At 35.4% G+C, this 25,645-nt stretch overlaps 1 protein-coding gene and 4 non-coding genes across 5 annotated transcripts in view; 2 read left to right on the top strand and 3 right to left on the bottom strand.

Moving 5' to 3' along the window:
* LOC119831944 (dynein heavy chain 10, axonemal) overlaps positions 1-25,645 on the bottom strand; it is a 51,535-nt gene that overhangs the window by 20,456 nt on the left and 5,434 nt on the right. Inside the window, exons 14-56 of the mRNA XM_038355514.1 lie at positions 24,367-24,565; positions 23,131-23,378; positions 22,821-22,965; positions 22,296-22,409; positions 21,852-22,041; positions 21,315-21,422; positions 21,026-21,108; positions 20,590-20,716; positions 20,252-20,494; positions 19,727-19,896; positions 19,017-19,204; positions 18,544-18,705; positions 18,062-18,262; positions 17,589-17,880; positions 17,210-17,368; positions 16,864-17,100; positions 16,436-16,689; positions 16,014-16,162; positions 15,717-15,826; positions 14,994-15,172; positions 14,483-14,678; positions 14,291-14,388; positions 14,029-14,164; positions 13,869-13,955; positions 13,650-13,792; positions 13,402-13,580; positions 13,118-13,300; positions 12,564-12,689; positions 11,522-11,775; positions 11,049-11,237; positions 10,681-10,853; positions 10,411-10,576; positions 9,959-10,117; positions 9,677-9,771; positions 9,146-9,403; positions 8,418-8,577; positions 7,471-7,569; positions 6,600-6,723; positions 5,421-5,605; positions 3,461-3,553; positions 1,923-2,075; positions 989-1,144; positions 112-282 (exon numbers count right to left, since the gene is read on the bottom strand). Coding sequence (XP_038211442.1) covers positions 112-282; positions 989-1,144; positions 1,923-2,075; positions 3,461-3,553; positions 5,421-5,605; positions 6,600-6,723; positions 7,471-7,569; positions 8,418-8,577; positions 9,146-9,403; positions 9,677-9,771; positions 9,959-10,117; positions 10,411-10,576; positions 10,681-10,853; positions 11,049-11,237; positions 11,522-11,775; positions 12,564-12,689; positions 13,118-13,300; positions 13,402-13,580; positions 13,650-13,792; positions 13,869-13,955; positions 14,029-14,164; positions 14,291-14,388; positions 14,483-14,678; positions 14,994-15,172; positions 15,717-15,826; positions 16,014-16,162; positions 16,436-16,689; positions 16,864-17,100; positions 17,210-17,368; positions 17,589-17,880; positions 18,062-18,262; positions 18,544-18,705; positions 19,017-19,204; positions 19,727-19,896; positions 20,252-20,494; positions 20,590-20,716; positions 21,026-21,108; positions 21,315-21,422; positions 21,852-22,041; positions 22,296-22,409; positions 22,821-22,965; positions 23,131-23,378; positions 24,367-24,565 — 7,141 coding nt within the window. The remainder of the gene's footprint in view (positions 1-111; positions 283-988; positions 1,145-1,922; positions 2,076-3,460; positions 3,554-5,420; positions 5,606-6,599; positions 6,724-7,470; positions 7,570-8,417; positions 8,578-9,145; positions 9,404-9,676; positions 9,772-9,958; positions 10,118-10,410; positions 10,577-10,680; positions 10,854-11,048; positions 11,238-11,521; positions 11,776-12,563; positions 12,690-13,117; positions 13,301-13,401; positions 13,581-13,649; positions 13,793-13,868; positions 13,956-14,028; positions 14,165-14,290; positions 14,389-14,482; positions 14,679-14,993; positions 15,173-15,716; positions 15,827-16,013; positions 16,163-16,435; positions 16,690-16,863; positions 17,101-17,209; positions 17,369-17,588; positions 17,881-18,061; positions 18,263-18,543; positions 18,706-19,016; positions 19,205-19,726; positions 19,897-20,251; positions 20,495-20,589; positions 20,717-21,025; positions 21,109-21,314; positions 21,423-21,851; positions 22,042-22,295; positions 22,410-22,820; positions 22,966-23,130; positions 23,379-24,366; positions 24,566-25,645) is intronic.
* Positions 2,254-2,326, bottom strand: Trnaa-agc. Its single transcript has one exon. It is a non-coding gene; the product is annotated as a tRNA-Ala (tRNA).
* LOC119832104 lies at positions 3,978-4,096 on the top strand. Its single transcript, XR_005287903.1, has one exon. It is a non-coding gene; the product is annotated as a 5S ribosomal RNA (ribosomal RNA).
* Positions 4,910-5,028, bottom strand: LOC119832109. The gene has a single exon (XR_005287907.1). It is a non-coding gene; the product is annotated as a 5S ribosomal RNA (ribosomal RNA).
* Positions 7,318-7,436, top strand: LOC119832108. Its single transcript, XR_005287906.1, has one exon. It is a non-coding gene; the product is annotated as a 5S ribosomal RNA (ribosomal RNA).

Below are 25,645 nucleotides of genomic sequence, written 5' to 3'. Positions count from 1 at the left end.
AGGGCTGATGATGATGAATAAATGTGGAAATTCATTAGGTGATCAGATGTCATCCATCTATCTATTTTACCATGTTACTTCTTTGAGTAATATCCTGTATAAGGAGTATACCTTATACAGATCGAGCGTCATCTGCACAATCTTGTCGACGATGTCCTGCACCTCCTCCGGGAAGATGCTGAAGTGTCCGCGCAGGATGGACACGTAGATGCGCTGTAGCGTCGCCTCCGACGGGAACTGCAGGTTGTACACAGAGAACATCGATATGAAGCGAGGGTCCACCTGGTAATGAAAGGTTTATTTTAATTATTATTTATTGTCTAATGACAATGTGTATTACAATGTTTATTTAAATAAATATTTTGTTTACTTGATTATTACATAAATTTAAAATTGTTTTGAAGACGGAAGATTTTGCGAATGTACCAATATGTATATTACGACTGATCGATCTGATCATAAATTATGAATCTTTAAATGATTCTATTCACTAATTAAATTGGACGCCATTTATACGTTTAGAATATGGATATATAACGGTGAACTCAGACAAAAACTTAAGATTTAATTAAATTTAAATTAACATCGACTCCAATCATTATATTTATATTCAACAATGATAATAGCTATTGATATATATATAGATTTATAAAACGCACAGCACACAGTATGGTTTTCAAGAAAAAGCGTGAAGCCTATATTTACTTTTCCGTACAAAAAAAATAAAAAATTCGTGTCTACTCTATCTCTGTTCCGATTTTGATCAAAATGTAATGTGTGGTTTAGGCGTGAATATGGAATGTGTAGTGGCGGAATATAAAATTTTCGTACATAAACAAACAAAAAACGCTCATAAGCAAGTTACGGGTACGTACATACGGAAATAAATTGATGATAAAAACACACGGTAAATATCAAGAAATTAAAGACATTTCAAGGGATTTTTAACGCGACTAGCGTATCAATTTACGGTATACCATCCACTCACATCATTCCTGCCACCACCAGCCTTCCCCATAGCGGCTAGGAACCCTATATCCTTCAAGTTCTTCCAGTTCAAGTCCTTGCCCCTATCGTAGAAACCTTTTCGCTCGAACAACAGCTTGAGGAGCGCTATGGGCTGCTGAGTTCCGTATGTGTCTACCTGTTCATGACGGCAATATTATTAGATATGACGGTAGAAATGAAACTCATATGATATTGGTTTATGTTTAATATAATATCATCTTCAGCCAAATTATGTTCCCACTACTGGGACACAGGCCTCTTATGAGGGTATAGGCCATAATCCTATACTCTCATAGGAGTATATAGGTCATTGCAATTCTTGTTCTTAAAATGTTTGAAAAAAAAAAAAAAACAATTGTTTAGCAATTAAAGTTGAGCTAACATGTTGCTGGCCAACATTACGTGTTGCAGATATAATGGATAATGTACGTTAAAAAGTTTTTGCCGAGCAGCAATATGCAACATCCAGCAACACGGTCGACTAACAAATCTTTACTACGAATACTACGCTTAAGCATTTTCATTTATTCGGTCTAATACAGACAAATTATTTTGCTTTGTTGAAATATGAAACACGATATTTTATAATATAACTTCATTTATTGGAGTTACAGAAATGCCAATATATTTGGAAATCGGATCACTTGAATAAATATAATTATCGAATTTCTTTATTCCTTTATTCCTGGGAATTCGAGATTGTTTTACGAAAAAAAATAAATAATGAAGTCTTCAAAGGGAGAAAGCAGAAAGCTTATACGATGATGGTATAAAAATAAAAAATATTATTTATCAATTTAGGTAAAGATATTAATTTATAAGTTAAACTAATTATGTTTATTTGAGGCTCAATTGTAATTTGTGAAATAATAATATAGTTGCTTCTTAAGGATATGATGGTGATATATACTAACAATGGGCATGTTCATGTCATCGATAAAGACCAGCATCTTCTTGCCGACCGGTGGACCGAACGTGTCCTTGGTCCGTTTCTCCACGACCGATTCCAGATTCCGCTGCACGTCCATCGATGAGGTCCGCGACGAGAAGTTCATTTGCTGGATTATCTGTGCATTGCAAATTATTTTTGTATTTTTTTTAGATATTTGAGAGTACTTAGTGTTATTTTTGTATCATTAAACAATATTAAATTGTTAACCTTTTTATAATATTATCTATGAAATATATAATTAAACAGATAAATAATATTTTATCAATAAATAAATAAAAAGAAATGTTCAATGTTGGAGGCGCCGGGTATCGATCCCGGTACCTCTCGCATGCTAAGCGAGCGCTCTACCATCTGAGCTACGCCCCCGTTGTCACACGAAGTGAAATAATGAATGATATTTCATGAATTAGCATTGTACATTTTTTATTATCTTATAATGCCAAGCGCAATATAAAATAAGATTAATTTCTCAACAAACCTGTTTTATATGAATAGCATACAACTCTAGTTATAGTGACGTACCTATGTCATAAATTGTTATAACCCATTCAGATATATTCCAACGTACGGATACAATAGACAATTTATTATATTATTCAAAGAACTCTTATTTTAAAATTATGTTTTTAATTCAAATTCAATTCACACAACATTCAATTTATGTTTTAATTATCGATTTTGATTTGAACCATACGATGTTTCTTAATGTATCGTCAAGGTGATTGACCTTGAGATCAAAAATTCTCATTTAGCCTGGATGCCAGTATAATAAACAAAACAGATTACAGATGTTGCAAATGCATGGCTGAAGTCTACCGATCATTTGCTTGATTTAATAAAAATCTTATTATGGAAATATTCGGTTCTATTATTATGCTTTTAGACAAGATATTACGTTGTCATAAGCTGTTACTATATGATATATAGAAACGGCTGATGAAAAACTTTCAGACATGACATTTAGTTGTATGACTTATTTAACTTAGTCATCAGGAGATATACATTTTAGCGTTTTGAAAAATACGTTGCCAATGTGACTTGGTAGTTACTTATTAATTAAAGAATGCCACTAAATGGGGTGCGGGCGGGTTACAGAAGTTGGCCACTTAATATGAATGTATTATGCGAGATTGTACAAATACAACAAAGAATTTGGGTAATTGTGTGGTCGACATAATTTAATCAACCATAACTTCTGATTTAGTAGATAATAATAAAAAATGTTCAAATTAATACTTAGGTTTCATTTTCCGAAATATAGGAAAACAAGTTTAATATCAGAATTAAAACGAACTAAGCTTCTCGAAAATATAACGCTGTGGAGGAATGTTTGGCGCGATTATTTCACTCGCAATTTGCAAACTACCAATTCAATCTGCATACTTATTGAATCTGTAGTCAGATTTCGATCGAACATTTTGTATGTATGCTGTGTGTGTGTGTGTGTGTGTGTGTGTGTGTGTGAATAGTGAATTAAACTCTCTTTATAAAATAACTTACGTATTTCTCTGGGGGTAAGCCACGTAAATAATTTGTGATGATTGCTGTTTTTGACGTTCCCGTGTCGCCAACAAGAAGGACTGGCCTTTCCACCTGAGGAATATAATTCATAGTTTTTTTTATTGTAAAATTGTTTGAAGGACCTAACTACCTTCTTATATAATTATTTTTTTCATGTTGGTTAAATATTTATAGTAACGTTATAAATTATTATAACTATAAAAATTTCAAAAAGTTAACTCTAACGGTCTACCAATATTTAGTTTGTATTTATGTTTATAAATGTTATTCTGTTTCTGAAATAAATAAAAATAAAATAGTGGTGTATTGATAATTAATGATGAATTTATTATTTAACCCGATATTTTTATTATAATTTTTTTTTAATATCTAGGATTTGGTTCGTAATATAGATATGCTACATTCATGTTTTACTAGACTACTTAAAAAAGTGAATTGATTTAATCTGTTTTATTATGCAATATAAATTATCATCCGTAATATTCTAACACAAAGTGCCAACGTCCATACCACGTTGAATACACCGGTTCTCGTCCGATCACCGAAGTTAAGCAACGTCGGGCGCGGTCAGTACTTGGATGGGTGACCGCCTGGGAACACCGCGTGACGTTGGCTTTTTATTATTAGTTGTCATAAATATTAAATGCATTGTTTTTTAATTTCTATCTTTTATAGTACTGAATTAGTCTAACATTACGGGTAAATTGATTTTTCAGTGAAAAACCTTACCTACCAACTCGTTTATGCTTATTTATCTATCCTACTAATATTACAAAAATTAAAATTTTATAGAATTAATGAATGATGGCTTGAAGTCTATTACTCTTTCGCAAAGAAACAGCTGATCGGAGGTTTATGGAATATTGTATATCGATAATATTACGACATTTGGATTTAGACATAGGCTGCTCCTTTGAGTGTCAAATTTACCTTATATCGAAATGTTCCATATTTTAATTAAAAAAAAATGTTGGTAAGTAGTTATAAAGGACTGTTAAAATCATATTATTCATACTTATTATAATAATACCTGCGCCCCGCGGTTTCACCAGCGTAAGTCCGTATCCCGTAGGAATATCGGGATAAAAAGTTGCTTATATATGTTATTCCAGTTGTCCAGCTATCTACGTACCAAATTTCATTGCAATCGGTTCAGTAGTTATTGCGTGAAAGAGCAACAAACACACACACATCCTTATAAACTTTCGCATTTATAATATTAGTAAGGATAGGGATTGACGTAACTTTCTCAAGAGCAATAGCATATTATTATTCCAAAAAATACGCTATAATTTTTATAACTCAAAAAGTAACGCTGCAAATTATTATCTTAGCTAATGTATAAAAGTTAGTAAAGATGTACTTAGGTAAGCCATTCCTTAGGTGCAAATTACAATATATAATTTATGCAAAAATTATATATGTAAAAGCCAACATCACGCAGTGTTCCCAGGCGGTCACCCATCCAAGTACTGACCGCGCCCGACGTTGCTTAACTTCGGTGATCGGACGAGAACCGGTGTATTCAACGTGGTATGGACGTTGGCATCCATTTGTAATAAAACAATCATCGTATTTTTCGCGAAAAGTTTGAATACAGTTAGCATGTTATGTCAGTAGAAAAACCAAACCAAACACCGATACGGTGTTAAACCTATATTAATGATTTTCTATGCAAAATATAAGTAGAAAAACAGATACAATATTTATAAAGTCGTCTGTTCCGTCACTTCCAGACACGCTTAAGTCGAACAATAATCCAAAACCATACTCTCCAAATCGAGCTTTAAGATATCTATGGCACAAATAACATAATACTATACTAATACTAGGCTGCCGAGTGCCCGCAGTGGGAACCAGTAGGTATAGAAAAAAAAACCAAGCGATACCCTCTACCTAATTAAATGATCTCGGTGAGTTCAAAACAAACGACACTCACGCTCTCCATGATCTTGATGATCCACGTCAACCTCAGGGTGTCCACGGTGGGCACGAGTATCGCGGAGAAGCGCATCTCTCTGTCGTGCTCGTACTGCGGCACGAGCCACTCCCACGCCTCCCACGTCTTCGTGTTCAGCTCGAGGCAGTAGTCGTACAGTGTGGGGAAACCCATGGGGAAGTGTTCTGGAAGGGAGACAATTTGGTGTGAGTTTAAATTAAGTCTGTTATAATTAATAGCCTTTCATTCATGAATTCAACGTTTACCTATTAGAGAATTATAGTTACGTGTTAGAGGAGTACCATCTTCGGTGTGGGAAAAATAAGGAAAGACAGAAGAAAAAAGCACTAAATAGGTCGTCTAGTGCCATACTGGAATTAGTGCCACTTTAAATTTTTTTTTATGTTTTACATAGATCCATTTCCACGTCCTTTAAATTATTTTAAACAAAAGTTTTAAAGCTATTGCATAGCTTATATCGCGGGCCTTGAGCGTGGAGACCGAATCCAGAAATTCCCTAACGAAAATAATCTAACATCTCCTACTCCGCCCGGCGGTGATACTTTCTAGTTTTGCCATCTATCGCTCATCAAAGATATTGTATAAATAAAATAAATAAATAATTATAATTACGTAAATTGATAAAAAATAGCATTTTAGCAATAGATTTACCGCGTCAGTCTTCGATTGCCGCACGTCTTTTTCAATAGTTTTGACATGGTTCACTAAAGGATATTGTTAACTTAGTTAATGACGTAACAATTTAAGACAGAAGGTCCCAAGAAAGGATTGAATAAATGAATAACGTTACTTTCTTTTTACGATAGAAGAACTGCGTTTCGAGACTTACGTTTTTTTTTGCATGTATTGTTTTATGTGATTGTATTTCTTTTTGTAGATAGTACTACCTCCGATTATATAATACTACTAGCTGCACGCCCCGGCTCCGCGCGGGGACCTAGTAATTTATCGCAATTGCCATAATATAAACTATCCTATCTCTCAAGTTGAATCGAACTGCACATGGTGTGCGAATTTTATTATAATCGGTTAAGTGGTTTAGGGGTCCATTGAGGACAAACATTGTGACACGAGATTTATATATATTAAGATATTAGGTACTTTTCTCCAGTCCGATTACATCTTTCTTACGCTGTAAAAATAGTATGCTTTACGTACTCGTGGTTGCTTTCTTTTCAGTGGTGTCTTCGACCAACATCATGGGACAGGCTTTCTTCACGTAGTTGTCGAAGTCCAAGCGGCCGTTGTCCACTATTGCTGCGCCGAGGCTGTTGTACATCGACTAAAAAGCATGGAAAATAAAATTCAATTTGAAACGTCGGTTTAATAACATAATGAATAAATCGCGTTCAAAATCCGTTAAAAAGTTTTTAATCTCTAAAATTCAAGTATCTGATATTTTTATTTATCGGTATGTTTAATTAAACGATAACCGTATATTGAAATTGTTAAAAAAAATTATGTTCATTTGAAAGTATACAGCGATAAGACCGCAAATCGCAACCCGTACTTAGATTGAGTTGAATTTTAAGAATTGAGAATTTAGAAAAATAAAGCATTTAAAAATTAGTAGAAAGAAATATTTTATATTAAAAATATGAAATGTAACTTATTTAAATCCTACTAATATTTTAAAGATCCTACTAATATTATAAATGCGAAAGTTTGTAAGGATGTGTGTGTGTGTGTGTGTGTGTTTGTTGTTCTTTCACGCAAAAGCTACTGAACCGATTGCAATGAAATTTGGTATGTAGATAGTTGAACAACTCGAATAACATATAGGCAACTATTTATCCCGATATTCCTATGGGATACGGACTTATGCAGGTAAAACCGCAGGGCGCAGTTACTGATTCATAATTTCAATATCATACTTGCCAACGTCCATACCACGTTGAATACACCGGTTCTCGTCCGATCACCGAAGTTAAGCAACGTCGGGCGCGGTCAGTACTTGGATGGGTGACCGCCTGGGAACACCGCGTGATGTTGGCTTTTTGTTTTTCTTTTTTTTTTTTATTATACTCACAATCATAAACACGCATTCGACGACAGTTCTGTCTATTTCCTCGTTGCTGTCTTCTCTGTTTGGTAAAAGGCCGCTGATCATATAGCAGAGCTGGACTACCTGTAGGTACATTTATTTATATACACGATGGTATAGTATCGTGTTACAAAAAAGGTAAAAAATTATTATGTATGAAGTATGAAGATACTTTCAACAAATCCATAATAAATATTCTAGGTTTAGATGCAAGGCTTAAGGATTTGCAGTTGCCTCGTGTATGAAGGCAATGAAAAATGATTATGTATTAGATACTTTCAACAAAACAGTAATAAATATTCACGGTTTAGGAGCGGATTTATTTAGATACAAGCCGTAAGGGTTTACAGTTACCTCGTTTGTGTCACAATATGATATATTGCATGAAGCTCTTTAAATTTTCTATTTACCGAAAGGGAGTTAAAAGACGAATAATATTATGTTGATTACAGATGTTTTTTCTGTACCACCTTATTTATAATTTAATGCTTTACTATAATATAACAAAATACCTATTTCAGTAGAATAATTTAACAAACAACGGAATACTATGATTAGCATATACGTCATAGTAAATAATGTCATAATGCCTAACGAGTATATATCACACTATCACTATTTATTTACACTATAATAATATTATTTATTTGGATGTTTGTTCGTCAATCACGTTGAAACTATTGAACGGATATTGACGAAATTTGGTATACAGACAGGGTATGTGCTGACTTGTGTGATAGGATACTTTTTTATCCCGATTAAATGCTCCGTTGGTATAAACAGCAGGAACCTTGATATCCGGGCGAAGCCGGGACGAGGGCCTAGTAAAAGATATAAAGCAAAAAAAGGTACTGAAAGAATTCAGGAACCTATCAGCCAAATAATATAGAAGCGGAGAATCTATTACTTGTAGGCTTTCTATTATGATTTACCAAGTTGAGCGGTGTCTGCGGTACGATGGTCTTCAACGGTGTCTGCTGCTGCAGACCGAATAAACCGAAAACGATGTAATTGATAGCGCCCGGCACGTAGTGCTCGAAGAGACCTGCCATTTGCTCGCGTTCCTCCTCATTGTTACGACCGCGGAGCCATCTGGGGCCAGAGGGTTGCAATATGTGAATAATCGTATAATCTATCTACTATTTTGTATATTTGTAACGTTTTCAAGCTAAAACCTCTAGACTGATTTCTAAAATTCAAAGCTGCAATTACACTGAGTGACATAGGATATATGTAACATGGGCGAAGTCGGGGCGAATAGCTAGTGTGTAAATAAAGTAATGAGATGTGTGGATGAAGTTTAAGTTAGAAAAATAACTGTATGTAAAGGTGCCTAGTTTCTTACTGATTTATTAATATATTACAAATCTATATATATAAAATTCTCGTGTCACAGTTTTCGTTGCCATACTCCTCCGAAACGGCTTGACCGATTCCTCTGAAATTTGTTAAGCATATTGGGTAGGTCTGAGAATCGGCCAACATCTATTTTTTATCCCGATATTCCTACGGGATACGGACTTACGCGGGTGAAACCGCGGGGCGCAGCTAGTAAAATATAAAACTATGCATTACGCAAGCCGAATACGGTTCACAGCTTAAATATTGCAGTAAATCTATAAAGAATCTATTGTCATGACGTCACTGTGGAAAAGCTCACTTGTCCCAATACGGCTGGTAGCCCAAATTCTTGGGGTCCACGAACACCATACCCGCCCTCGATACCGTAGCGGGCGAGGCGTAGTTCAGATCGCCAACTTCGAACAGCAGAGCGCAGTATGGCGCGAGCCGTATCCGCTCCCCGTTGGCGAGTGTCAGCAGCTTATTATCGTCCATCACCGAGTTCATGTTCTCTATCCAGAGCGCGTCCACGTCGCCGTCGAAGAGGGAATAGCGGCGCTCGTCCTTTTCTGCTGGTCTGTTGGATAAAATATATGTAAACTTCTAGTACAATTATATATACATTGGTACAATGTAACAGGGGTTTGATCTATGTGTGCGTACAGCAAACTGTAGGTATACTACTGAAATAAGTGTCTAAATAATGTCTGATAATATTTACAAATAAAAAAATCAAACATACTATTTAGAAAGTAGTATTTATATTATTACAGAAATAAGGACGAATAGTAATAATATATATAATGTTCGATACATTTTCCTAACATTTCTATTGAATGATTTGACAAACCTGTTCATTTCTCGAAATATTTTGGAGTATAGACCGTCAGTCCAGTCTCTTGTGACCGGATCCAGAATTCCATACAATTCGATCACTGAACATGCCTAAAAAATTATTTCTATATAGTTTTTCACGTAGTGTATTATTTTTTCATACAGCTTAAGCTTCGAATGCTCGTCTAATTAAAGCACACAACTTGATGATGGCCTCTTTGGCACATATTCAGATTTAAAGGAAAGTAGGAAGAAGAAAACTCGCTTAATAGTTTGTAAGGATGTTACGAAATCTCACCTTGGGGTTAACAATGGTCAGTTTGGTGGGTAGACCCAAATTCGTTTGCGCCTTGACTAAAGTCTGTAATATCACAGTTTTTCCTCCGCCCGTTGGTCCGACCAGCATGGTGCAATGTCTCGTCATCATTGTTTCGTACATTTGCACTATTTTATCCACCTTACATAAAAATATATGTCAATGATACATCCATGCCTTGATATCAATACTGATTTTATAAGTCATTTTGAATTAATATTTAAGAAATTCCTATTAACTAGCTTGCCATTTTAGCAAAATTCACTTGAATGTAAGGGTGATTATCTAAGGTCGTTATTTTATAATATCCGCTTTCAATGACTAGTAGACGCAAAAATACGATGAAATTGAATATTAATTCTCATATTGAATAAAAAAAAATAATCAATAATAATATATCTAATATAAATGAACAATCAATGCTTTTTGTGTACCTGATGCGCAAGAACAATATATCCATCTTTTTCCAATACTTCCACAACTGCCGTATTGAAGTCCGGATAACCGACTCGGGGACACTCCAGTCCAGGGAATAAATCTTTTATCAAACCAAGAAACAATGGTACATCTTCGAAAACAAATTTTGGATGGTTCATATCTCTACAAAGCAAAATATGAAAACATATTACGTAAAACCCAAAGGAAATTTGGTTGTTCCTTAAAAATATTTAAAATATCCATCTATATCTATTGTATTAATTTACCGGAGTGCTCTCATTAGCACCATGATTTCGCTGAGACCAGGCGAGTCCCTCCTGAGCTTTCCCGCCATTCTCAATACCGCAGTCAGAGCTCGGAGACCCCAATCGTAGTGGGATTGCTTTGACAATTGCTCCCGCGCCACTTTATATAGAACTGTCATTTTCTTTGCTAATACCTGAATTAAAAAAGTCTGCATATACAACTCTATGCAATATTTTATGTAAATCTATTTAAAAGATTAAAATTTGTAGGTATAAGAACAATATATAAGTGAAGTGATACGATGGTATTTTTAGGGCAAACAGTTTCATAGAATGCTTAGTGGGTAACTGAAACAAGCTTCTTATATAACTCTCTACAAAGAAATTACCTTAGCTGTCAAGAAACCATCAGAGAAGAGTGATATCTGGCAAATCATTTCCAAATCCGGTAAAATGCACACCACAGGTCTGAATAATGCTTTCACAGATTCCGGCAGTTCAGTGCGGCCAGCGTAGCCCGGGTTCATGGTGATGAAGATACCGACTTTGCTGTCCATATCGATCTCTTGTCCTTCAAACTGTAATACATTTTTAATCAACATAATACAGATAGAAAACAGATTTTTTTCTCTTATTGTAATTTAAATTGAAATTCAGTGAAAATATTCGAGCTATACTAATATTATGAAGAAAATAGAAAAAAATTTGATTGATTGTTTGTTTGAAGGCGCTAATCTCAGGAACTACTGGTCCGATTTGAAGAATTCTTTTAGTGTTAGATAGCCCATTTATCGAGAAAGGTTATATAGGAAGCACGGGGCAGACAGCTAGTACAAATAAAATATAGCAAATATATACTCACCGTGAACCGCTTGAGCCTCATCAGCAGCGCGCTGCGGATGCACTGCAGCTGGGTGGATATGACGGAGAGCACGCTGATGTCGATGCGGTTGAACTCGTCGAAGCAGCCCCACGCGCCGCACTGGCAGAGCCCGGCGAGGATCTGCCCGACCGCGCGGAAGTCCATGCCCTCGCCGCAGTTGGTCACCACGCATAGGAGACCAAGCGCCTTGGCTAGGTCCTTCGTGGTCTCGGTCTTGCCGGTGCCCGCGGGGCCTGGCGGACGTGTGAAGTTTAAGGGGTAGAGTAGTTACACGAGAATTTTTCAGGTAGTATAAATTAGATTAATAAGAATTAGAGTTACTTGTAGTAACTTGTATTTTTGCATACGCAAAAAAAGGAGTAACAAATACTTGAACAATAAAATGGTTCAACTATTTAATTTTTCTTAAACTGTCTAGGGATATACACATACAGTTTAAGCTAGGGAGTTTCGCACATTCCAAATAAATAAAATCCGGTACATCTATAAGTTTCAAGTTATGGTGTGTAATATAGATGAGATGCTAGTACATGATAAACTATTGGAATAACGCAAAATGTTCCAAGATTCGGAGAATATTTTTTGAACTCAGTGCATTTTTTATGGTTATCACTTATGTATTTTTGTATATTGTGGAATAGAAATGGTGGTGTCAATTAGATAGTATGTTTCTGTGTTTTTATTTAGTAGGGTTATCATAACAATGAATCTATACTAATATTATAAAGCTGAAGAGTTTGTTTTAACGCGCTTATCTCAGGAACCTCTGGTCCGATTTGAAAAATTCTTTCAGTGCTAGGTAGCCCATTTATTGTGGAAGCCTATAGGCTATATAATATGTACTACGAGCGAAGCCGGGGCGGACCGCTACTTTCTCAATAAGTTAGAATGGCGCGGTCGAAAGTTATTTTAGCTGCCGGACTATCTAACACTTTTTAACTTTGTTTATTAAAAGCAACTTGTTATAATATAAAAGTAGACGAACATTTTGTCTTCACGGAACCAAAAAGCGGATAATTACCAGCAGGTGCTCCTCCAAGTTGCATAGTCAGTGCCTGTGTGATGGTCAAATATATTCGGTCAGTCAGCGGAGTGATCACCAACCGTCCATTGAGACCCATATATTCATACCCGTATTCGAATACGCCTGAAAATATATACGAGTATATCATTTTAGAGTCTGTGCTTCAACTTCCCCTCCGATTTCAATCCTTTTTGATCGTCATATGAAATTAGCCAGATTTATTGACTTTGGTATTGATTTTACAAGATACTTACAATGTTACACCGAAGTTGTTATGACTATGTCTTCTGTTTGAAAATCACTATCCTACTATCCTATCCTATCCTATTAATATTATAAATGCGAAAGTTTGTATGGATGTATGGATGTTTGTTACTCTTTCACGTAAAAACTACTGAACCAATTGCAATGAAATTTGGTACGTAGACAGCTGGATAATTGTAATAATGTATAGGCAACTTTTTATCCCGATATTCTTACGGGATACGGACTTACGCGGGTGATACCGCGGGGCGCAGCTAGTATTTAATAATATTAAACCAGTGCATTACCAGTGCATTGTTTTATCCAGAGATTGTCATCCTTCTTCAGCCAATAGAATCTCAGTTGACTCTCCCATTCAAACTCTGAAGCTTCAGTGATGTTGTCCCTCACGAAACCCTCGATAATATCTCTAGCGTGGACGTCGATCGTTGTGATTGTGCGGAACTTGAGACGGTCATTGGACGATAAATCTAGATAAAAAGACAAGAATAAGACGTTTTCACTCTATTCATAAGATTTTTATGATTTGGCTAAGAAACAGATTATCAATTAAAGTCGTTATATTCCTTACCCTGTCTGACTTTAACTACTAATCCATCTAATTGTTCATTTTGCTGCTCCAAATGTTCTTTCATAGCCCGTTTGTTCCCTTTCCTTATTCGTATGAAAGTTTCTTCGGTTTCCGCTGTCCACCAAATTCCATTAGCAGCTAAGCATACCATGCCAAGATACTCCATAATCCAATCCGTTCTGAAACAATATTGCATTAATAAAATCACCAAAATCTTTGATCAGATAAATCATAAAAAATCTGTATACCTGGGAACTCGCCAATTTTTACCATAGTAGAAAACCGCCTTTTTAGTTATAAACTTGTTGGTTCTTCGCATTTCTTTGAGAACTAGATTCATCCAGTCTTCAACCCTTCCTTCCGTGTAGACGACGTAACGGAAATCCATTATCTTTAAAATGATAAAAATAATGCAAAGAACAAATTACTCGTAATATATTAAAAAACGCTCGTAAAGTATTAAATACCTCGCCTTCAGCAGAAATCATTTTGGCCGCAACCGGTCGATTCGTATGATCAACGTATAAATCGAGAGCTCTTATGTTATCGAACATCTGTAAAATATTCATATTTTAAAATTTGACTGTTAATGAGAAGAAAAAAATACGAATAATATGTTTTAATCACCTTTATCATATGTTCCTGTACGCAGCTGCATTCACTACTGCCTAGAATGGACAGCAGCTCATCCGTAGAAATAAAGAAGAATCTTGGGAAAATTCTTCGTTTTGAATCCAGGTATTCGTTCAATGACTTTTGACACCTATCGCAGAAAAAATAAAAGTGGAAACTGTGCCTTTATACGACTTTTAGAAAATATTAGTTTTTTAAGCATGCTATAAAATACCAAATGTTCTGTAAAATAAATTTCTCAAAGTTTTTTACTTACTTTTGTAAACCTAAACCCAAATTGACAAATTCCTCTAATCTTCCACCTATTGTGCAGCAGTCCACTACGTTTAACCTCTTTGCAGTGTCCAGCATAATCTGTTATACAAATTTTAAGTGAACGTCATAAATGTTATTATTTTAATATCGACTGGATTATAAAATGTGATTTAACTTTCGAAGTCAAAATTACCTTTCTAAAATTCTTATCAATATCATCAAACTTCTTTGCCTCTTCAGGCAATTGCGTCCTTATATCACCACCAACAAATATTCCCTCTAAATACAACCATTTTCTTTGAGTTGCCATCCACTCTTCAATAACTTCTGAGATTAATGAAAGACGACGTTCCCATGTCTGAACAACAGTAAGAAATGGGCCAATGAATCTGAAAAAAAAGCAAAAAGTATTAAAACCTTTTTCATTATTTATTTGTGTCCTTCGTTTCTATCTGTTTTTGTATGTAGATAGGTGTATCTTCTGGAAACTGTGTAGTATTACCATGTGTAGCTGTGAGAAACTATTTGAAGCTGTGTATTTAACCGTGGCTACTTGTTGTATGCATGGATTTTTAGTAGGTGTTTATTTGTCAATGTAAGTATCAGCGTATCTGTATAAGTGCCTGTGTAAATGTCAATGTACGTGTGTCCGTGTCGATGCGAGCGACACTTCTAGTGCGTCTGTGTCTACACATCATACGCACTGTGAAGCGGCCATGCTCTGCAGCGACATCGCGTCGTCGTCCAGCTTGACGGTGATCTCGTCGCACGGGTTGAGCGTGTAGCCGCGGTCCTCGCCGCGGTTGAAGTGTCGCGTGACGGTGAACGCGATGTTAGCCCACGTTTCCTGCACGTCTCGCACGCCGCGCTCTATGGCGAGCTCCTGGGTAATTAAATAAATGTTAAATTGATGAATTCATGAAAAATACTTCATACTGCTACCTGTAGTAGTATGAAGAATTACACATGATACATATACGAAAGAAAAACATTAACGAAAACCGGATAAAATATGATCTCTGTCAGGTTACCTAATTTCAAGATTTGAGTTTTAGAATTTAGAGGTGATATCAGATATTTTTGTAAATATACTTCGAAAGGTCCAACTTTAGTAGCGGTTTTCGTTTGCGTTATTGTGGGATATTAATATAATTTTATTTATATACTAGCTCCACCCGGCAAACGCTGTTCTGCCTTACTCTGATCATTTAGGGGGATGAAAAATAGATGTTGGCCGATTCTCATAGATACCGGATAAGCACAAAAAATTTCATCAAATGGGTCAAGCCGTTTCGGAGGAGTATGGCAACGAAAACTGTGACACGAGAATTTTATATATTAGATATTTAGACCTCTTTTTACAACAAAAAAAAAATGATATTGCACTCTGGTAACGAACTGCTGTAATTTAAAGTATTTAAACTTACTTTGATAGCGTGATTAACAATTTCCTCAGCGACATCTTGATATTTATGTAATTCCATAGCGAACATGTTCTCCAGGGTAAATCGTTCCGGAGACATATCGAATGTTTGACCTGTATCATAAATACTCATCATGTATTTTATTATACAAAATAATAACTCAAATATACACAAAGGGTATTAAAATATTTTCACCGGTAAAACGTCATATCATTCTTGGGTGGTGTACCTTTAAGTATTTTTCTAAAAAAAATTAAAATCAAACTCACTATTTTGCTCTAAGCTCACACAAAGCTTTACCTGTCTTAGCCATCAGTTCCTTCCAGTGTCGCTCCCTCATTGCCTCGTTTTTCAGAGACACCATGAGCGGCACAACACCCTTGAATTGTTTCATCTTTAGATCTAACATCAGACCTGTTGTCGTTAGGCGTACTGCTTTTGGTAGTTTTCTGTAATCATTCAATTATATTCAACCAGACGCTCGTCCCGGCTCCGCTCGGATATCAAGATTCCTGTTTTATCCCAAAAGAGTATCCATATATAAAATTATTGAAATATTTAATGTTTCACATTAATATAAGACATTGCCTAACCTTCAGTCTATTCAATATGTACAAGTTTGCTTTTAATAGAGATAACAGGGTGTTAGTAAAATATGTGTCTGGATAGAAATTAATTATTAGTTTTAAATATTTATCATTCATATAATTTGGTTTGAATACCTGTATTCTTTGAAGAACTGCTCAATGCCATCTACCAAAGCCTGAGGGTTCAAATTGACCCACAGCGTCTTCGCCCACAGCTCCCTCGCATTCTTCTGGGCTTTATATATTTTGTAAACTTGTTCCATTGCTTGAAAATCGGTTTTAGCCCGGTTAAAGTTGGAGAAATCAGCTAACGGATTATCAAACAATTGTTCTGCCGCTTGAAGCATTTTCTTACGATTCTCGAGTTCATCAAAGTGTTTGGTATATTCCTGTTATGAAATCAAAAAACATTATGTATATGCTAATTTTCATATAATTCTTTCGACGACAATCAATAAATTATCTTCTTATACTTTTAATGTGATAATATTATGTTTTAATCGATAATCAGTCGTGATTTGCAGTACATATTTTTTATTGTATTATGCATAAATATAAATCACCTCCATTAATAGCAATCCTCGATCCATATCATCGCCAACTGTAGCTGGTCCTTCAGTGTCGAACTTTTCAACGAAATCGTCCAACTCTTTTAAGAAGTTAGATATTTCAACGACATTTAGTTTCGAGAATTTTTCCTTTGTCTGCTCCAGAGTGTTCCCTCGAAACAGGGAAGTTTGACATAGAGACCCCCAGGAACTTTCAAGATTCTTAGCAAACTCTATATCATCGTCTGAAACCTAAGTTACATCTTTTTTAGGCTCAATGACTTTCAATATCTTTTTATCATATTTTATACAGTTTTTACTTTATACATTTAAAAATTCTGTGATAATGATTAAGACTTACATCAATATTATGTTGCCTCAACATATTGAATATTTCCTGCATGCCTCTGTACTTTACTTCGGCTGTGATTGTTAATTGAGCCACTTGAGCAATTGCAGCCATTACCAGTTTGAAATCATCTAAACCCTTGATGTTCATATTTATAGTTGTTCGGAGGTGCTAAAATATATTGACAATGATAATAAGTTTATATTTGATTTGAGAAATATCCGGATAAAAAGTTGCCTGCATGTTATTCCAGTTCTCCAGCTTTATACGTACCAAATTTAATTGCAATCGGTTCAGTAGTTTTTGCGTGAAAGAGTAACTTACAAACACTCATCCTTACAAACTTTCGCATTTATAATATTAGTAGGATAGGATTAAAAATAGAATTTACCTCTATCTGATTTTTCAAATCGTACATGTTCATTCTTGTTTTCGCGGCAATGCAATGTCCCAAGATATTCTTCCACTCCTGCGCATGATCCTGCACTTGTTTTATAATCGGCCTCAAGTTAACTCTTATCGCTCCGACATCAACGAATTTCAGGTGATTGTGTAGATCAGCGATGATATCTTCAAAGAAGAAGAATTTCTCGTCGTATTTGTGGATTTGTTCGTGTTTTTGGATGTATTTCTCGCAAGACAGATGTTTGTCGAACGCCCATAGGTGTTGGTATTTGTGCCATCTAAATTATTTTTAAATTATTGTTATCATATTTTAATAAAAAAAATGTTAAAATTGAACAGTATATGTTTGAAATTACTTCATGACAAAGCGATTTGAATTTCTTAGTGAACTACTTTTACTTTTTTAATATTGAAACACATGCCTTCAAAAGACAATACAAAAATGATATTAAAACTCACTTCTGAATATACGTATTAATGTCTTGCGTCAGCCTGTAGATAGTGTCTTGTATAAGGAGCGTCATGTCATTGATAGAAACAACTCGTAGTACATCCTCAAAGTATGAAAACACGTAGAACTCATTTCCGGTCGCTTCCGCCACGCGTTGTGGTGGACAAGGCAGACACGTATTTTTCATCCATCGGGGAAAGGCTGTTAATCTGAGTTTAAAATGCAAACACAACAAATAAACAGCACATTTAGTTATTTATTGTTGTTCGACTTTATGATAATAAATTGTCTCAATGCAAAAAGCGTTATTATAATACGATTAATTTATCCATATATTATATTGTCTTTTAATTCGTTCATTTTATTTTCTTTTGTGATAGATATAATAAAGCTAAAATATAGTCACTAGAAAAGGAAGGAAAAGAAAAATATTGCTGGCACTTGAATGTAAAAGCAAAACCACACTTTTATAACCGGAAAATAAACTAACCTGTTCAGAAAATGCTTAATATTATATCCAAGAATGTTGCAAACTTCGGCGGGAGTGGGCCGCATAGTAATGTCTGGTGGAACCAGCACTGCATCTACTTGAAACAGTGGGGTCTTCTCACTGAGAGATTGTTGGAACGCTTCCAGATTCTCTAGAGTTAGCCTGGAGATAATTAAATCGTCACTTTGTGGTTTGTGGCAAGAAATAGAGACATTTCGTCTGGATGAAAAATAACAATTATAGTTAGAGGAAAGATGTTTGCTTAGTTTCAGATTCTCTGTTTAATAATTTCATAGCTTTGGGTAATTTATGGTGGTATAATATTATTCACAGTGGAGACTTGGAAAATCTTTAAAATAATTATAATATTTTGAACTATTAAGTATATAAAATACGACATTACAATTAAGCAATATTTAATAGAAACCTTGCATTTTCTATGCACCTCAAGTCGTTATTTTTGAAAGACTTACGTCACCAAGCACTTAAATATTTTCTTCTCCCAATAGGTATAATACGCCGTCATGACTGCGGACCGTCCTGTACTTGTGCCCAGGATTAAATATTCCAGTTTCATGAGAATTGGGCCTATACGTTCGTAGATGCGTGATAGCATAGCAATCCTTTCTAGGCGTTCGTTTTCCACTTCGACGAAGTAAGTCTGGGAACATTTTTTTTAAATAAGATTGGTCACTATGAACTGCATGGAGATGATACGTGATGTCTATAGGGAGGGTGAGATTACACAATTTATTGCAAAAGCCAAATCAAATAATTGACGCCTATAAAATAATGACCTATATATGTGAAGTCCCGTGTCTCCTAGTGGAGTGTCGGGCAGATGATGTACATCTGTATCACTGATCGATTTACTTTAGGGACAACGAGGTGATCAGCTTTCTATATCCTGCCAGATCGAGTCTTTTTTTTTGTGCGTCCCAACCGGGAATTGAACCCAGGGCCTCTCGGTTCTCATGCGTTAACCACTGAACCAAGAAGGCGGAAATACTAACTAAATAGGAAAGGAAATACTAACCTATATACTAAGTATTATAAAATAAGAAGTAAAACGGCCAATCATCGAAATTAAAGATTTAAATGTAAGTATGTCTGGCGAACTTACAGCTGTGTTTATGCAGATCAACACATTTTAATTTAATAAAATTTTAAATACAATTATAACCTTGCAAGGATAAAGCCAAGTATCATCAGGTTCCTTAGTCTCTGGATCGATGTAATTCGTTGGCTTCACAAATGGAAACAGATCGAATTCTTGCAACTGATCTATGAGAAATTGAATCTCTTTCTCAACCATTTTCAATTGCTGGTAGACTGCTTGGAGTGAGTTCTGACCTGAAAGGTTTATCCAATGGTACATGTTTTGCGAGACAATTCTGGCGAGTCGATCTGAATTAGGATAAAGCTGCCATTATAACAAAAAAAATATTTTTTTTTGTTGCCTGCTTAAGGTAAGCAAGATTATGAATTGTTTTTTGTTTAAATCACTAGTCGCTTGCCCCGGCATTGCCTACATATTTTAATAGTTCATGTACGCTTGGGTCAACTAATCCACTGGATACAAACAAAAAAAAAAGAAAAAAAAAACAGTTTTATTCTGAATTCACATTTAAACCGTAATTTAGTTCTAGAAATTTAATTTTACGAACAATTTGAATATGTTATAACAGGATTCAAAAATTATATCAACCTTTTGTAATATCCTTAATGTAATCATTAATGCCTAGCGCAGTCCAGGTGATTCTAGTAAGACCAGGCAAGATATGCCTCTCCATGTCCAACAGATGCCTCTTCATCAGATGAGTCTCCGATGGACTAAGTGAGGTAGTACTGATATTGTACTTCTCAATAATTATTCCTAATGCTTCCAGCTCGTAGTATAGTCTAGCTTTTTGCATGGCGACATCTCGAATGTTCGATGGTAGATCGAAGCCTGAAAATTTTACATGGACCAATAGTTTTTCATTATCATACACAGGACCAAATAATTTAATGACTTTAAAGCATGTTATTCTTATTAATTTTTACCTAATTTTTCCATTAGCTCAGCTTCATGTATCACTAAAAATATGTGCTTATCGAAATTCGGCTGAAATTCGAGTCCATACTCCTGCATCAATTTATGGACCGTTAAATCCCGCCATGTGACATCAGTCTGGAACACAATTATTTCGTTAATATTATCAATACTTGTACTATAGAGCTGAACAGCTGTTTGTAAGTTAAAACGCGCAAATCTCAGAGAATACTTGATCAAATTGAAATACTATTTTTATGTTGAATAGTTCATTTATTGAGGAAGGCATAAGCTTTAAGCTATATAATGTTATCTAGGACGTAAGTAGTTTTGTTCGCAGACTAATATTTTCTCATTCTCCTATATAAGACTTGATTTGAGCTCTATCATTGACGCATCTCGCCGTAATTTATGCAAAAATATTATAAACCAATGTTATTATATTACCAATCCTTCTTTAGCCAGTAAAGACACGGAGCTTGGTGAGCGTACATTTTCATAGTGTTGTCCCGGTATTCTCATGAGCATTACTGCAAGAGAAACAATCGCGAATATTTGTAATTTCGGATTGTTATGTATCTATTAAATATATTAGGGAAATTTCAACCATTTTAACCGTACCATTACTACAACTTTTGACTGCCATTAAGCATTTCCTCAGTATTATAAAACATTATTATTCCAAAATTCTCAAGGTTGAGTACATTCTTGAAAAGCTCTTTCACTAAATACATACGTGCTTTATCTCTCCGGCGTTTGTCCGCAATTTCTTTGTTAACAATATCAACAGGTCGCAGTGATAGCACTGAAGCCTTCTTTCTAGCGACGTGGGCCTTTCCCGCCGCTGTTAGTTGCATACCGCGTTGGGCAGATGGCGCTGCTTCTATATGAGAACAATTGTATGTATCGTAGAAACTTCTGGAAGTTCTACGTGTGTATTTGATTAAGTACCAACGGAAATTTTTTTAGTTGTGTGATTAAAGTTTGGAAAACCCTTGAAAAACTCAGATTGGGTAAAAGGTAGAATACATTTAAGGAAAATTAAATATTATATGGTAACTAAAGATATTATAACCGAGTATTGATATCACAAAAAATAGCAAATGTCACTTTAAATTATATCAAAATATTATGATTTTTGCATTAAGCCATGATTTCTGGGTTGCCTTGGATAAATCACTCATTAGTGATATGGCCGCCTCTTGCATAATAAATATTGTTTTTCGTATTAAAACTTTTTGGTGGCATAAACTATTTTCATTTCATAAAAAACAAGTTTTACCTTCTTCCTTCTTAAAAACAACATGCAGTATATTCTTCTTCATCAGATTGTCCACAAAGAGCGAGGCACCATCGACCCACTCCTTATACTTCGTCTGTTCATATTCTTTGATTAACTTCGAGAATGCTTTGTATTGTAAGAAAGCTTCTTTCTTTTGCTCGCATTCGTTTAATTTTTCTATCTGTAATTCCAAAAAAAATGAAGATCTTTCATAAGATAGATATCATAATTTATAAATATAAATATTTTTATATCTAGTTTTTACTAACACAGGCTTTCGTTTCTACCAATATAATTGTATTATTTAACAGTTTTAATAAAGACTTATTATTATCTTAACTTATATCATACTCGTGTTGGTATCGCGTTAAATTACCATTAAATCGGTTAAATGATTTGCGGTGACTAAACAATTAAATACAATAATTTTAATACCTTTTGAAATTTCATGATGGGTTGTTTCATTTTATTGAACAGCGCTCTCGCCCAATAGATGGCGCCGGCGACTGGTGGATGATTTCGTAAAAGCGGTGGGTTTTTACGAAACCGCTGTAGGCATATTGATGAATCTTTATAAATATTATAAAGCTGAAGAATTTGTTTGTTTGGTTGAACGCGTTAATCTCAGGAACTACTGGTCCGATTTGAAAAATTATTAGATACTCCATTTATTGAGGTAGGTTTTGGGCTATATAACATGTAGTATGTTGTGTGAATAAAACGCGAGGAATAGCTAGTAGTTAATAAAGTCACTGGTAAGATAAGGAAATGAGGAAAGGTTTACTGTATATCTAGTTTACGAAACTGCGAATATATATTTATTCTTTCATAAAATATTAGGGCATGATTTAAGCGATTATATTTACAGAACGTATATCTGTGAGATCTGTGACACATCTGTTCACATAAAAAAAAGAACGCGTTAAAAGTATTAATTGAATATGAAAAAAATACAAGTACCGTAAATTTATCTTCAATGGCGGTCAATTCTTTGATAAACTGCCGCATAACGAGGTCGAACTTCGTCGCGAGCTGACGTTTTATCGTGTCTCGCAAGTCGAACTCTATAAACTTTAGCAGCACGTCTAGAGCTTCTTCCGCGTTCCTGTAAATAAATTGTAATAAATAGTTGCTAATTATATTATAATAACATAATTAATAAAACCGCTAGCTAGTGTGTTCATAATTCTTAAGCAAACAAGATCTCATTTTGCGATAGAATAATTCACAAACATCATCATCGAAATATAATAATACCCTCGAAACTCACCGCAAATTGCCGAAACACGAATTGATATAGTTCTTAGCCTCCTCCTCAAGATAACGCACTTCGGTCCAGAAATCGTTCATGATCACATCCCAATTTTCCTTATTGTCGAACACAAAGACGCTAAAGTCGATAGTTCGTATTGGATATACGAGATTCTTGACACGTTTCCGAACGTCGTCGATTTGTGTCGGATCGCTGATAATGGACTTCAGCTCCATGCCGAATATACGCTCGAAGTCTATTAGCACCTGAACAATTGTGTGTTGTGATTGCTTTGTTGTGTTGCAGTCAATACGAATGTTTGTTATTTAATTACTTTTATAGAGCTGTTATCATGTATTTCATTATAAATAATGTTTAGTATATTATTGTTTTCCGCTTATTTATTTATATAATAGCTAATATTTAATACTGTGATTTGTAAACAATAGGATACAAGGTATTTTGAAAGCAATCGATCCATCCATTTAAATCATTCCTATCGTCTGTCAGATACTGCCTAAACTAATAAGTTTAAATAATATGTGCCTAAACTATAAACTTACATATAAAACAGCAACTAAAAAGAGATATTTACATAAAACAAAATTCCATCAACAATTTCACGAATGAAAAGTCTACCTGTATAGCATCTTTGTGATGAGCCTCTTGTGTGCGCCATGCACTATTTAGTTTTGTTTTGTATAATTAATTTTTCGGGCGTATTATTATCGCCTCCTTCGTGGTAAAGAAGTTAACGCGTGAGCGTAGAACCGAGGGATCCTGGGTTCGATTCTTGGTTGGGACCTACAAAAAAAAGTCTTGGTCTGGCAGCACACAGGACCACAGAATAATAAGTACAGAACGCATATCCTGTACTTGTCTTGTAAATTTTTTTCTTTATGTCATAGCGGGCAACTGAGCTGGTGGTTCGCGGGATAGTACGAGATCACTACCCATAAACATTTGTACAGGCAGTACCTCCACTGATGCACTGCCACGGAGGCACTGCCTCCTCCGCTTCCGAGGGGTTTAGGGGAAAAGGAAAGGACAGGGAAAAAGGAATGGACTGGGACAGGTGAAGAAAAGGAAAACGGGCCTCCGTCTCAGTCACTCATCGTACGAAATACAGTAGCATGGCACTATTTCATGCCGGTTTTCAGTGGGGGTGGCCCCATGCTGAAGCGTGCTCGACTTCCATATCTGAGGGCACGTCCCCTAGTTGAGTGTGGGGGTTCTATTTTCCATTATTATTACCTGTATAGCGTCCCCCAGGTCGCGGGCCACGGTGCCGATGTAGTCGGTGCGCGTGAACAGCAGCGGCTGGTCGAACTCCCAGCGCGCGCCCTTCCCGCTCAGCTCGATGCCGCGCCGCGTCTCTTTGTACAGCGCGTGCCACGTCTCCATGATCCGCTGGCCAGCACGGGCCAGGCTCAGCACCTCCTCGTTCGGTTTACTGTGTTATAAATGAATGAATGAGAAGATAAATCATAATGGTGTATTTTAAATCATAATGGTGTGTATTATGTTATCACCGATTTTTATTCATTTATACTTTACTAGCAAACCCAGCGAACTCCGTTTCGCCACCAGATGGCTGTATGTGAAAAATTATTTTCCCGCTTTTTTGTTCAAATTTTTCCTGAATTTTCTTTGCTATAAACCTCACGGAGCCCAAGATCTTTCCAACGAATGCAAAACCGTGGAAATCGGTTCGTGCGTTCTGGAGTTATAGCGTCAGGAAGGAAAACTCGACTTATTTTTATATAGTAGACTAGCAAACTTGGCGAACTTCGTTTCGCTACCAGATGGCTGTATGTGAAAAATGAATTTCCCGTTTTTCTTTTGAAATTTTCCCTGAATTTTCTGTGCTATAAACCTCACGGAGCCCGAGACCTTTCCAACGAATGCAAAACCGTGGAAATCGGTTCGTGCGTTTTGGAGTTATAGCGTCAGGAAGGAAAACCCGACTTATTTTTATATAGTAGATTATTGTTACCTGATAGCATAAAGAGTTTTATAATGGTGTGTCATCTTTTCTAATAAAGAGCTTATTTTGTTCCTTTACGACTTAACTCAAAAACTAGTTGTAGAACGATTTTATAAATTATTTAACATGGGAAATCTGCAATTTTTAAGGAGTGATTTTGTTTTTTTTTAATATCAAGTGAAACTGTGAAAAGTCGGGCTAGCGGCTAGTTACTTTCTTAAGTTTTATTTGGTGGTTTTAATTTACATATTAAAATTTATGAATAATAATGAACCACCATTCTCTTCTAAACTAAAATGATTAAAACGATGGCTGGATATAACCTAGATTCCACGAACTATTTTATGTTTGATAATGAAATATAATCTAGACCGCGTTCTAGGGCTTTTCATCAGGTTTTTATCAGATTAAAAATGGACTAAGAGACAGAAATTTAAACTCAAAAAAGAATCTCTTTTAAATGAACCTATCAGCTAGTCTTGTAAAAATGAAAATCAAATACTTTAAAAAACTGGTCTGAATAACGGACCTACAAATCTAAGCAAG

This window comes from Zerene cesonia, chromosome 14 (genome assembly GCF_012273895.1).
Source record: "Zerene cesonia ecotype Mississippi chromosome 14, Zerene_cesonia_1.1, whole genome shotgun sequence".
In the NCBI taxonomy this organism is placed as follows: Eukaryota; Metazoa; Arthropoda; class Insecta; order Lepidoptera; family Pieridae; genus Zerene; species Zerene cesonia.
Note: the sequence above shows the minus strand (reverse complement) of the source record. Positions and strands in the feature narration are given on the sequence as shown.